The 12,581-nt window shown below is 35.5% G+C and overlaps 1 protein-coding gene across 1 annotated transcript; it reads left to right on the top strand.

The window, feature by feature from the left end:
* Positions 1 to 2,105: 2,105 nt before the first annotated feature.
* On the top strand, positions 2,106 to 5,188 carry LOC141638414 (uncharacterized). The gene is made up of 5 exons (XM_074447826.1): positions 2,106 to 2,183; positions 2,405 to 2,563; positions 4,599 to 4,688; positions 4,761 to 4,822; positions 4,891 to 5,188. Exons 1-5 carry the CDS (start codon positions 2,106 to 2,108, stop codon positions 5,186 to 5,188), a joined length of 687 nt encoding a protein of 228 aa, XP_074303927.1.
* The last annotated feature ends 7,393 nt before the right edge of the window (positions 5,189 to 12,581 follow it).

Raw genomic sequence — 12,581 nt, 5'->3', positions numbered from 1 at the left:
CCACTCATGAATCAATAAATGACTAAAGTTACACTCATAAAATAATAAAGTTACACTAAGAAATGATTGGCTAAGAATGGGACTTAGGGACTCAACCAAATTTGTGGACTTACCTGAACCTATCTCTATATATGTATATATATATATATATATTAATCCGCATTATTAACAAAACCCGTCAAATATTGCCCGATAACCGACTTACTCGATCGAGTAAGTCTCATACTCGATCGAGTGCCACTTACTCGATTGAGTGCCAAGGCTACTCGATCGAGTACCTTACAGGCTGACTACTGTTTCGTATTCCAAACATAATTACTCGACAGAGTAAGCCCCACTCGGTAAAGTACCCAGAGACTCATAAAACCGTAGTATTACACAATCAAGGAGGTTAACATATGGCAGCCAAACAGAAGAAATAGGCACTTATCACTCAGTTAATAGCGCATAACAAGATGTTGGACAATCAAATTGGCCAACTATCCACTTTAAATACAGAACTAGGTACGTTGTCGTCTCAGCCTGAGAAGCCACATGACACGGCTAATATGATTCATCTTTGAAGCGGTCTTACTTTTGATGGACCCGTGATGCCTGAGAATGTTGAAGTGGTCATAATTGAGGAGCTAGATGTGGATGCGGAAGGAAAAGCAGCTGGCGAAGCTGTTGTAACATTTGAAAAAAGTTGATCGACTGAAATTGATAGTTGATCGACTAAAACCACAGAAAAGGACAACAACAAGACTGAACAAAGTCGATCGATAGAAAAAGTTGGTCGATCGACTGTTAATGTTAGTCTATTTACTGGTTCAATTGGTCGATTCACTATTTAACCAGACGGTTGTTGATCCGTCACCGGTTACTTATGAGACGTCTCCTGATATTGTTAAGTTGTATATTTATGATAAAGGAAAGAGTAAAGTTGCTGACCATCCAATCGTTATCAAGGTTCCTTTTCCTGGGCGCCTAAAGAACACAAATGTCGAGTAACAATTCGGTAAATTCCTCGAGGTCGTAAAAAATCTTCAGGTAACTGTTCCTTTTACCGAGCTAATTACCCAAGTACCCTCTTATGCTAAAATTATGAAAGATATCTTGACCTGTAAGAGGAGCTTTAACATAGTAGAAACCATTACTTTTATAGAAGAATGTAGTGCACTTCTGCAAATCAAGTCTCCACCGAAATTGAAGGATCCTGGTAGTTTTTCAATTTCTTGTACAATAGGCACCCATGTAATAGATAAAACTTTATGTGATTTGGGTGCCAGTGTCAGTGTCATGTCCTATTCGGTTTACGCAAAACTAAATATGGGGCATCTTAAAGTTACCAATGTCACCCTACAAATGGCTTACCGGACAGTTAAGCGACCTCTAGGTTTATTAGAGGATGTTCCTATTAAGATAAGTAAATTTTTTATACCTGTTGATTTCATTGTCTTAGATATAGCTGAGGATACTCAGATTCTATAATCTTGGGTAGGCCATTTTTGCATACTGCAGAAGCCATTATTGATGTCAAACAGGGACGTTTGACTCTCGAGGTAGGGGATGATAAGGTTACTTTTAATTTGGCTAGCACGCTGGCTTAGCCTATGTTAGAGGATACATGTTATGATTTATACATTTTAGATGAATCTATATTTGATTATTGGACGGGATCCCTTCTATGGGACCCGTTAGAAGCTTTAATAGCCGCTGATGATTTTGCAAAAGAAGAACAAGTTGACTACAGGACGATGAAAGATGCTCTAAAAGGTAAGGAGTTCACTATTGATAAATGTGAGACGGTAAACGCCATTATGGAAACGTCTTATGCTGCTGAGGTAAAGATACCAGAGCGTAAACCTCTCTCTTCTCATCTGAAATATGTGTTCTTAGACGATTCTGAGCAATATCGTGTTATTGTTAATGCTAAACTTGATGATAACCAACTTTATGCTCTAATTGTCATTCTTAAGAAAAACAGGAAGGCTTTAGGATACAGTTTAGATGAACTTAAGGACATGAGTCCTCACATTTGTATGCACAAAATTGAGCTAGAGGAAGGACATAAACCTTGCCGGCAGGGTCAGCAAAAGTTGAATCCGAAGATGTAGGAAGTTGTTATGGCAGAGGTGACGAAACTACTTAATGCATGTATTATATACACCGTTGGAAACTCCAAGTGGGTAAGTCCAGTTCAGGTAGTCCCAAAGAAAAGAGGGACTATGGTGGTAAAAATGAGAAAAATGAATTAATAACAACTATAGTAGTAACTGGTTGGCGGATGTGCATTGACTATATTCAATTATATGCCACCCCCAAGAAAGATCACTTCCCTCTTCCTTTTATTGATCAAATGGTAGAAAGATTAGCCTGACATAAATTTTTCTGTAATTTAGATGGATATTAAGGTTTCTTTCAGATCCTAATCCATCCTGACGATCAGGAGAAGATTACTTTTACTTGCCCGCATGGTGTTTTTGCTTATCGTGGAATGTCATTTGGATTGTTTCATGCCCCAGCTACCTTTCAGAGGTGTATGATGGGGATATTTTCTGTGTTTATAGAGTCTATTCGGGAGGTATTTATGTACGATCTCAACGTATATGGTAATCATTTTGATTATTGTATGTCTAACCTTGAGAAAGTTTTACAGCGATGTATTGAAGTTAATTTAGTGCTGAATTCCGAGAAATGCACACTACAAAAAAAACACGGGAAAGTGACGGAAAAAATCCGTCAGAAATGCCTATTTTCCGTCAGGAATAGGCATTCCTGACGAATTTTCCGTCACAAATAAAGCGTTACTACAAATGGTCACAGAAAATCAATTTCTGATGGAAAAACCGTCAGTATGGGAATTTGTGATGGTTATTCCGTCATAAGGGAGCATTTAGGGTGACATAGCAAGTTTGACACTACTGACGAAAAAACCGTCAGTAATCGAGTAATACTGATGAAAAATCCGTCACAAAAGTCAAGATTTTGTTGACTTTAGTGGCGGAAACACCGTCAGGAATATGGTATACCTGACGGAATTTCCGCCAGGAAGGCCAACATAATGTTGAATTATGTGACAGATTTTCCGTCAGTATTCTTCTATTACTGGCGGTTTTTCCGTCACTATGGTCAACATTTTGTTGACTATCCTGACGGAATTTCCGTCAGGACATTTCTGGGCATTGTTTTTACTCACTAAACCTGCATAAACCAAATACAACCGTCGACCGCCAAGCGGGAATCCATTATCATGTCGACCGCATGGGCGGGAATCAAAAGTAGACAACGAAACAATCGATAGAAAACCAAACACGATTGGAAGAACGAAGTTGTTACATAAAAACTAAAGGTCAAATTTTTACATGTCTCATAAAATAATGTCTTTTACATTCCAACTAAACAACTAATCCATAATCATAAGTGTCCCAAGGTAGCCTTAACTAAACTACTAACATAAGAATATAGACGGCTATACTAATAATTACCTAGAGGCTCAATATAGTCACTAGCAAAGCCATGCCCATTATCCGCATTATGATCTCTACGGAAAGGGTGGGCGAAACCTAAGCACAAGGGAGGGGGTTGAGATGCGCGCATCTCAGCCAAAGCTTGTTTCATTTATGCCATTTGCTCAGCTTGGAGACGGACTATTTCTTGAGTGGCGCACATTTCTTCCTCAAGACTTTGTCGTACGACTCGCTCATTGTTTATTTGGCTGGCAAATTGAGTAAGCTGGGTAGGAGTGTAAGAGAATGATCGACGAGTACCTTTGTTAGACGGACTTTCATCCCACATTTCGGCCGCTACATCACCGTTCCCGAAAAATCTTCCACGATTGTTAAAACCATCGACATCGGTGTAGAACGAACGGTACTCATCTGGAGCCTCTCCGGGGGGCGTTGGTCGACTCATTTCCTCTTGATAAACGGCCTAAAAGATAAACAAATAAGAAAAAAATGATGTTGTATTTAAAAATGAGGAAAATATAATAAAATTAACATTATGAATTAGAGAAATACAATAAATATTAACTTGCGTCGGTCATAACAGCTCGAGGACTAGCCCACTCCCCCTTCTTGTTTTTCTTGGTCTTTGTAAACAGCTTGTATGGTGTGGTCGACTCACCCTAAAAGTAACATAAAAATGTAAATTGATTATATCCGACAATCAATACTTGTAACCAATTTGTGAAAAATATCAAATACAATACTTACCAATTCCTTGAAAGCATCGGAGCAACTCTTACGGCCTAGAGTATAACTGCCTAGTGCTTTCCCGTCCTTAGCACCCGATATTCTATTTGCCGTATTTATCTTAGAACTTTTGGCAAATACTTACCATTTGCACAATTTTATGGTCAATAAAGCATCGTCCTTGGGCACTTAGTGTCTGATAAGGGTATTCATGTTTATAAAGCAAAGGTGCAAGTGATTGAGCAATTACCTCCTCCCGTTAATGTTAAGGGAGTTAGGAGTTTCCTTAGTCATGCTGGTTTTTACCGCCGATTCATTAAGGACTTTTCTAAAAATGATAAAACACTTACACAATTGCTACTTAAGGATGCTCCATTTAGTTTCACTGATGAATTTCTTTCTGCTTTTAACAGGTTGAAGCAGGCCTTGATTTCAGCACCGATCATTCAGCCTCCAGACTGGGAGCTGCCCTTTGAGATTATGTACGATGCAAGTGACTATGCCATTGGCGCGGTGCTAGGCCAACGGAAAGACAAAGCTTTGAGTGCTATTTACTATGCGAGCCAAATTCTGGATGAGGCTCAGGTGAAATATGCAACAACAGAGAAGAAGCTGTTAGTTGTGGTATATGTGTTGGAGAAACTCAGGTGTTACTTATTAGGTTCGAAAGTTACTGTATTTTCTGACTGTAATGCTGAGTTGCCTATTTGATAAGAAAGAAGCCAAGCCAAGACTATTGTGATGGATACTCCTTCTTCAAGAGTTTGATTTGGAGATTAAAGACAAAAAAAGGCATTGAGAATGTGGTAGCTGCTCATTTATCACGCCTGCCATTGCAAGAAAGGGGAGATTCTTTACCTATTGCTGACTCTTTTCCTGATGATAATTTGTTGGCTATTTTTAATGCTGAAACTCCTTGGTATGTTGATTATGCTAATTTTATTGTAGGTGATTTATTACCTCATGACTTGTCATATCATCAGAGGAAGCGGTTCTTTCATGACGTGAAGTAGTACTTCTGGGATGATCCTTGTTTGTTTAAGGAATGTGCTGATGGTCTTTACAGACAGTGTATACCGCAGTGGGAGACTTAAGATATCCTAGAAGCATGCCCTTTTTCCTTCTATGGTGGTCAACACAGTCCCTTTAGGACCGTGGCTATGGTACTTCAGTCTTATTTTTATTGGCCATCCATCTTTAAAGACACTAAAGATTTTGTTGTAGCTTGTGATGCGTGTCAGCAGACGGGAAATATTTCCAGGAGACAAGAGATGCCTCAGGTTGGCATTTTAAAGGTTGGAGTTTTTTATGTCTGGGAGATCGACTACCAAGGACCATTCCCATCTAGCAAAGGCAACATGTATATTCTGGTAGCTGTTGACTACGTGTCCAAATGGGTAGAGGTTGTTGCTTCGGGCCACTATTATGTAAAGATTTTCCCTCGCTTCCAGGTCCCTCAAGTTGTCATCGGCGATGGAGGTATGCATTTTAAAGAAAAATAACTTACTGCAGTTCGGTCCAAATATGGTGTGGAACATCGTAGAGGTTTGGGGACCAACCTCAAACTAGTGGTCAGGTAGAAGTTTCCAATTGGGAACTTAATGAAATTGTAGGTAAAGTTGTTTCAAAATCACGAAAAGACTGGTGTATGAAACTAGATCATACTTTATAGGTGTATAGAACTGCATTTAAGACACCAATTGGTGCATCGCCGTATCGTTTAGTTTATGAAAAGTCTTGTCATTTTCCTGTAGAGCTAGAACAAAAGGCGTGGTGGTCAATTTGTGAGCTCAATTTTGATTATAAAATGTGTGGTGAGAAACTTTGTTGACGCGGGCCCACGGGGGTCGCTCAGGAGAAAAAAGCGAGCAAGCTTTTGCATTTATGGAGTCGCCACTAGTTTATTGTAGAAAATTGGAAACCGTTCGAATACCTCGTGCCATGTCAAGACACAAAGTAGTGACATGAACACCAAGAACTCATTACCCTTAGCATTCTATGTCTAGAATGACTCTCGTAGATGCCAATGAACACGGATGTTCACAGAGATCTGGAGTAAGGGGTGAGGGTACGTATTAAGAAGTTCTTTTGATCGAACACCTAATCCCGCCCGCCTCTATAGCGGCCTCTACTAATGATTAGGGAAATTATCTATACTCGATATGTTGAAGGTTATATGCATACAATGCAACATCCAATGTTTTAATCCTAACATGTGAATTTGGACTAAGTTGGTTAACACGTAATTTAATCATACAATTGGGTCGAAGTAGGATTTAGATGTTGATTACATGTGAGAGCATACAAGCAATATGATAAAGAAATACAATAAAAATACAATAAAGAAAATTACAAAAATTATAACGCGTTAAATGATGTACGTCGAAAATACACTTAAACGGATGGTTTGAGAAAAGAAAGGGAAAACAAATTAACGAATAGATTATTAGGTGATAATACGAGTAATAGTTAATTAATACGTAAACTATAAACTAGGTCAAAACAAGAACGGTAGTTCAGAGACAGAACTCAACCTGGAAAAGACGCAGCTGAGGTGCGTCCTTTGGAAGAGGCGCAACAGACGATGCGTCTTTTCCTGAGTTGAGTTCTGGCTGTGAAGCCGGAACTGTTGGAATAAGTGTCCTCCGACAATAATGCGATACGAGTAAATTAAGAATACATGTGGGAAGTAATATTTTTCAGTCAACTGGTCCACACATATCGGTAATGATTGGCTGACTAGAGTTTGACATTACTGTCGTGCGACGATGGTGATCAGTTGATCCCGTTAGGTCATACCTATAGGAAAATACTCTTAATTGATTACTTAATTAATCGTATGCCGATACGAGTTAATTAAATTGCTTAAAATTGACGGATGATTTTGTGAGTAAAGTAAACGTGTCTTATTGTAATTCGATTAAATTAGATACGATCTAAGTAATCGAATTGTTTTATTACTTAGATTAAATTATTGTTTACGAAACAATTGAAACTGAATGAATAATTTATTATAAATACAAGACATTGTAATTTATAATTTGATAAACCATTTTGGTACAAGTAATCAAGAATTACTAGTTAAATTTTGTATGTGACATATTTTATTAATATGTTGATTTTTAATATGTTAAAAAATACATTATAGTGTAACATGTCATGTAACGTGTGACACATGACAAAATTTACAAATGACACAATAAAATGGACTTTCCATTTTATCTATTTACCGAAATATGTAGGGGAATGGGGTTTATATTGTGTTGTTTATTTTAAATAGAAACACAATGATTAAACCCTACTCTTAGCCTTGCATGCCTAGTTTGTCTTGGGTAGAATGTGAAGCTCATGCATTGGCTCACTCCTCTCCCCCCAACCGGTTTTCTACTTGAAAATGGCAAGGGTTTTTCTCATATAATTATTCTACTCTCTACTTTTGTGGAAAATTTTTAGAGAAATAAAACCTCACAAAATTCTTCTCTCTTGGCCGAAAATACAAGAGAACATAACTCCATTTTGTATCTAAATTTACGCTTGTTTTAATTGATACTAGTCCAATATTAATTAAAATATTAAGGGTATTCCTTGGGTATAAACTTTTGGGAGAGATTCTAATTTGAATCTTAGTTCATCCATTGTTAGAAAACTCAAGAACTAACAAGTAGGAGATCTTGTTGGTGCCCAATAAATTCGAAAAACCAATGTAAGAAGTGACGATTTCTTCTCTACTTTGTTTTATGTTTGCATGCATAAGATCTTGTTATTATTTTATGACTAAATAATCACATTTGTATGAAATGTATAGAAATAGAATTAATGAATCATAACAAGTGTTATCATGAGCCTTAGGTTGTTTGCATGCAAATCGGTTTATTGTTTTTCCGAGTTAATCTTATTAACAAATAAAACTTGTAATTTTGTGTTTATTATGATATATCACGAAATCACTTTGAAAGTTAAATTTTCTGGTCCTAAAATATATTTTGGATATTTTGGTTCATTTATGGATTTTATTGTTCATTTTATATATTATTGGCATTAAAATTTGATTTTTATGAGAAAAATGTCATTTTTGGACGAAAAATAGCTAAACTTCGATTTTTTCAGTTGTTTTTGGATATGTTTTCGCATATATTATCTGACGATGGCATGTTAAATCTCGTGATAAAATAAGTTGTTTTGCTCGAAATATGAATTTTATAAGTTAAAATCGTATTTAAATGGGTAAATAGGTTAATATGACTTATATTTCGAATTTAATCATGAAAATTTAGTATGTTGGTACATGCAATTTTACAAGATGTGTGTAAAATATTTGGCTTTAATTAAGTCTTTTTGCATGATTTATGAATTTTTGATGAAAAAACACATAAATAGTGACTATAATTAGTTATAATACTAAAACATACTTCATGACTAAAGAAAAACGTCACATGTTGCATTTTATCATATTTTTCAGATCTAAAAGTGAAAAGTTTATGAAAATAAATTTTCTCATATTTTAATGGTCATATTTGTTAAAACCGATAAACCGCAACATTGTTTTTCTCGATCAATTTTCGAAATTTTTAACCTACGTTTTGAACATTATGAGTGTCATGGTATTTTTCCAGAAATTTCATGAGTTTAAATTTCAAATTTTGAAATTATTTGAAATTTTTATAATTTAATTTGAAGTTTATAGCAAAATTTTGAATTTTTGGTCCATAATGAACAATATTAAGAAATCAAGTTGAATTATTGTCATAAGGTTAGTGAAGACTGAGTTTTGAGTCCTAAGATGGTTAGGGTAATTAACTTGTACATAAATATGAATTTATGTAATTATTGTGATTTTAATAAGTTAAATCACGCAAATCCATAAAAACCGATAAAATATACGATATTGGCTCTTAAAAGGAGATTTAGCATAAAATTTAGTATGTTCATACATATTATAATGCTGCATTTTATTTATGATTGTCATATTTTAATTATATATAATATTTTAATTATGTAATTTTACTTAGTATGACCTTAGTTTTTAATTGGTATTACCCGAAATGTATGGGAATATCGATTCGGTTGTAATTATTGTGATCTCGTATTACCGTTCTGTAATTTAATAGATTTATTTTTATTACAAATGTATAAAAGGAAATTATGTAATTTTATTTATTATTTGTAATTTTCCCGGAGTTTTCATGAAGACGGTGTTACCTCGAGATGCCTGCCAAGACCGAAGTTCAAGGGACCAAAGGAGTTGGTTTCCGCATTTGTAATAATTTATTAGATTTACTATTTTAGGAAGGCCATACTAGGATTTAATTTTATGCTTTGCATTTTATTTATATGTTGCATGCATCGCTAAATCGCCATAACTAAACATGCATTTTAAATCGAGTTTATCGACCTTGTCAATTACAATTATCGTAGTTCACCGCTTTATTTCACTTAAAACGTGATAGATAATAAATTGACATGACCTCTCGCTAAATAACAATTGAGACTTAGTCTTACCAAAAATTAGAAACCATGAAATCCTATTTCGTGAGGGAGTGCGCTCGGCCAAACCGGGGTACAAACCTTGTTACGAAGGGGAAGTGGGTGAAAAATGTCTATCCACCGAATTCATATTGATGAGGGCTGTATCGCCAAAGAGTGCCCAAGTTAATGTGAATTTGGATCATGGACACATTTATTCGAAATTTGGGTTGAACTCAACAAAAGTATTCTCGACCATAGCCGGATGTGTTTTGGGCTAAAGATAAAAATTAATGTAATTTATCGACCAAGAGTACTAAAAGTAGAATCGATTAAATGGTTAATCCACCGAGTTATATTGATAAGGGATGTATCGCCAAAGCATGCCCAAGTTGATATGAATTTGGGTCTTGGAATCATTTATCAAAGTTGGGTAGAGGTCACTAGATAAATGCAATAAAACTTGTTTAAATTAAAATTTACGAGTATTATTATTTTAAAAACGATAAGTGTTTTATTCCTTCTATTTTTGTTTTGTAGACCACTTTTATTTCTCATAACAAATGGCCGCACCAAACAACAACGCTCACGCTCTCACTAATGTTTCATGGCTCCGATCCTTCATGGATCGTTGTAAACTTGAAAAGAATGAGAGTCAAATTTCTCCGATTGGGATGCACAACTCAAATTAGCCGCTCAAGGTGACGACAAGCTTCGTTACCTCATTGAGGCCTTTCCACCCGAACCTAATGCTAGGTCTAGTGCCGCCACTAGGGAAGCATATAAGGCTTACCACAAAGAGTCTGCCGCTATCAAAAATGTGTTGATTTTTGCTATGGAGGCGGATCTCCAAAGGAGAGCCTTTAAAATGAGCACCGCTTATGAAATGTATTCCAAACCTCTGACAATGTTCTCACAAACACCGAGGATCGTCCAATATGAGGCGGCCTCGGCATTCTTTGATCTCGATTTCAAGGAGGGCCAAAAGGTTAGCTCTCACGTGCTCAAATTGTTAGAGCTAGTCGAGACGTTGAAAATTCAAAAGGTTGAAATCCCCAAGGAGCTTATTGTTGATAGGATTCTTCACTCCTTACCCAAAGTTAAAGCATATGTGCAATTCCGGGTGAATTTCAATATGCAAGACAAGAACGTGTCTCTTGAGGAGTTGTACAAGTTACTTGTGCAAGCCGAAAGAGACATGGGGCTAAATGTTAGACCACCTAAGGATGTGCTAAATATATGCACTAAGAGAAAGGGGAAGTTCAAGAAGAATGGGAAAAAGAGTAAGAGGCAAGCTCCCATGAACACCAAGGCTAGGACTTTTGAAGCTAGCACTTCCAAACCCAAGAAGGGTCCTCTTGATAAATGCCATTATTGTAATGGTGTTGGACATTGGAAGAGGAATTGTTCCAAGTATCTTTGTGACATCAAAGCTGGAAAGATCACTCCAGTAGGTAAATGACTATCCTTTCTTTTATGTTTCTAATTCAACTATCGTATTTTGATACAAGTTGTGATAATGTATCCCCTTTTTATTGTAAATAGGGCCTCCTCCAAGCAAATACAAGGGAAAAGAGAAGCAAGCTTAAGAAATCATGAAGGAGTTAGGAGTAGCTACCAATGAAGCTTGGCTTTTATTATTGTCTTTATTTTAATGTTATCAATTTTAGAACTATTTTTATTTTCGTGTTCGACATGGAAATGTGTGATCCTTTTAAACAATGGTTGTATTTTGGATTTTGGTGGCTTGGCTTGCAACCCAAGTCACCCCTTTTATCATATTATTTGTTCTAAAAATTCGTCTTTATATGCTTGCACATAGAAACATATGAACATCTACTTAAAGTGATCCAATTGACAATTACAATGATAGAATTCATTATATGTCCACAAGCTTGAAACTTGTGTATGATCAATTATAAAGTGATGTTGAGTTGATGAACTCTCCTAAAGGAATGTCAATTACCAAGAACACTCATCAAATCTAAAATCTATTAGTCAAACTATGAGATTGTAAGCTATCTTTGAATATCTAGTGTATTTATTCTAAATATAGAGTGGGAGAAAAATGAAGACACAAAGAATACAAAGAATAATTTGTATGTTTGAGTAAATGAGATCTACGAAAGAAAGAATGATTTGTATACCAAAATAGATAGTGTACATAAATAGATGAGATCTACATGACAAAAGAGACCAAGTAAAGTAATTGAAAGAATATGTTCTTAAGATAAGTGAAGTAATAAAAAGAATATGTTCTTAAGATAACGACACAAGGAGACTAAAAGAAAGTTCTTGAAAGATAATGACTAAAGAAAAGTCTGAAAAAAGAGATTTTGCTAGTTTATGACCTAGATATAAATAGAGTTTCAGTATTGATATTTACTTAAGAGCCTAAATGAAATAAAGTTGCATCCTTGAATATAAATGGGATGTATGATTAAAAGTTGCAATGAAAGATATACCTATATCTACAAGAGCTAAGTTAATTGTTAACCACGCTAGTGTCGTTACTTAACCTCATTATGAAAATAAAATGGTTAAACCTCCTTCCGAAAAGGGTATTTTGAGAAGGACGTGTATTAAATGGTATTTGACATTTAAGTAATGACATTGCTACACATCATTATAAAAATGAATGAGTTAGAGATTAAAATCTCTTTCCATAAGTTTAAGATTGAAACCTTTTCAAAATAGGTATTTTGAAAAGATATGTTGGAAACATATATGGTTTTATCTTAATAACTTGGCAAAGAAAAATTAATTTCAATTCTTGAAATGTTTCGATTGAGTAGTCAAATACGAAACATGTGGAATTGAGTGGGAGTTTGAAATTATCATGTAAAGACATGAAATTTTGTGGGAGAAATCATCTTGTAAAATTTATAACTCATTACTCATTAAGAATGACGAGCTGGTACTGTCTTTCACAAAGAAGTATTT

Source organism: Silene latifolia, chromosome 2, assembly GCF_048544455.1.
Source record: "Silene latifolia isolate original U9 population chromosome 2, ASM4854445v1, whole genome shotgun sequence".
Taxonomy (NCBI): domain Eukaryota; kingdom Viridiplantae; phylum Streptophyta; class Magnoliopsida; order Caryophyllales; family Caryophyllaceae; genus Silene; species Silene latifolia.
The sequence above is the reverse complement of the archived record's forward strand: the minus strand, read 5'-3'. Positions and strand labels throughout refer to the sequence as shown.

Excerpts from the sequence above, each read along its gene's own strand:
- LOC141638414 (XM_074447826.1), top strand. The coding sequence starts at position 2,106 with ATGGCAGAGGTGACGAAACTACTTAATGCATGTATTATATACACCGTT. Across the intron at positions 4,689-4,760 it reads GTGACTATGCCATTGGCGCG|GTGAAATATGCAACAACAGA; the intron begins GTGCTAGGCCAA and ends GATGAGGCTCAG. Across the intron at positions 4,823-4,890 it reads TATGTGTTGGAGAAACTCAG|AAAGAAGCCAAGCCAAGACT; the intron begins GTGTTACTTATT and ends CTATTTGATAAG.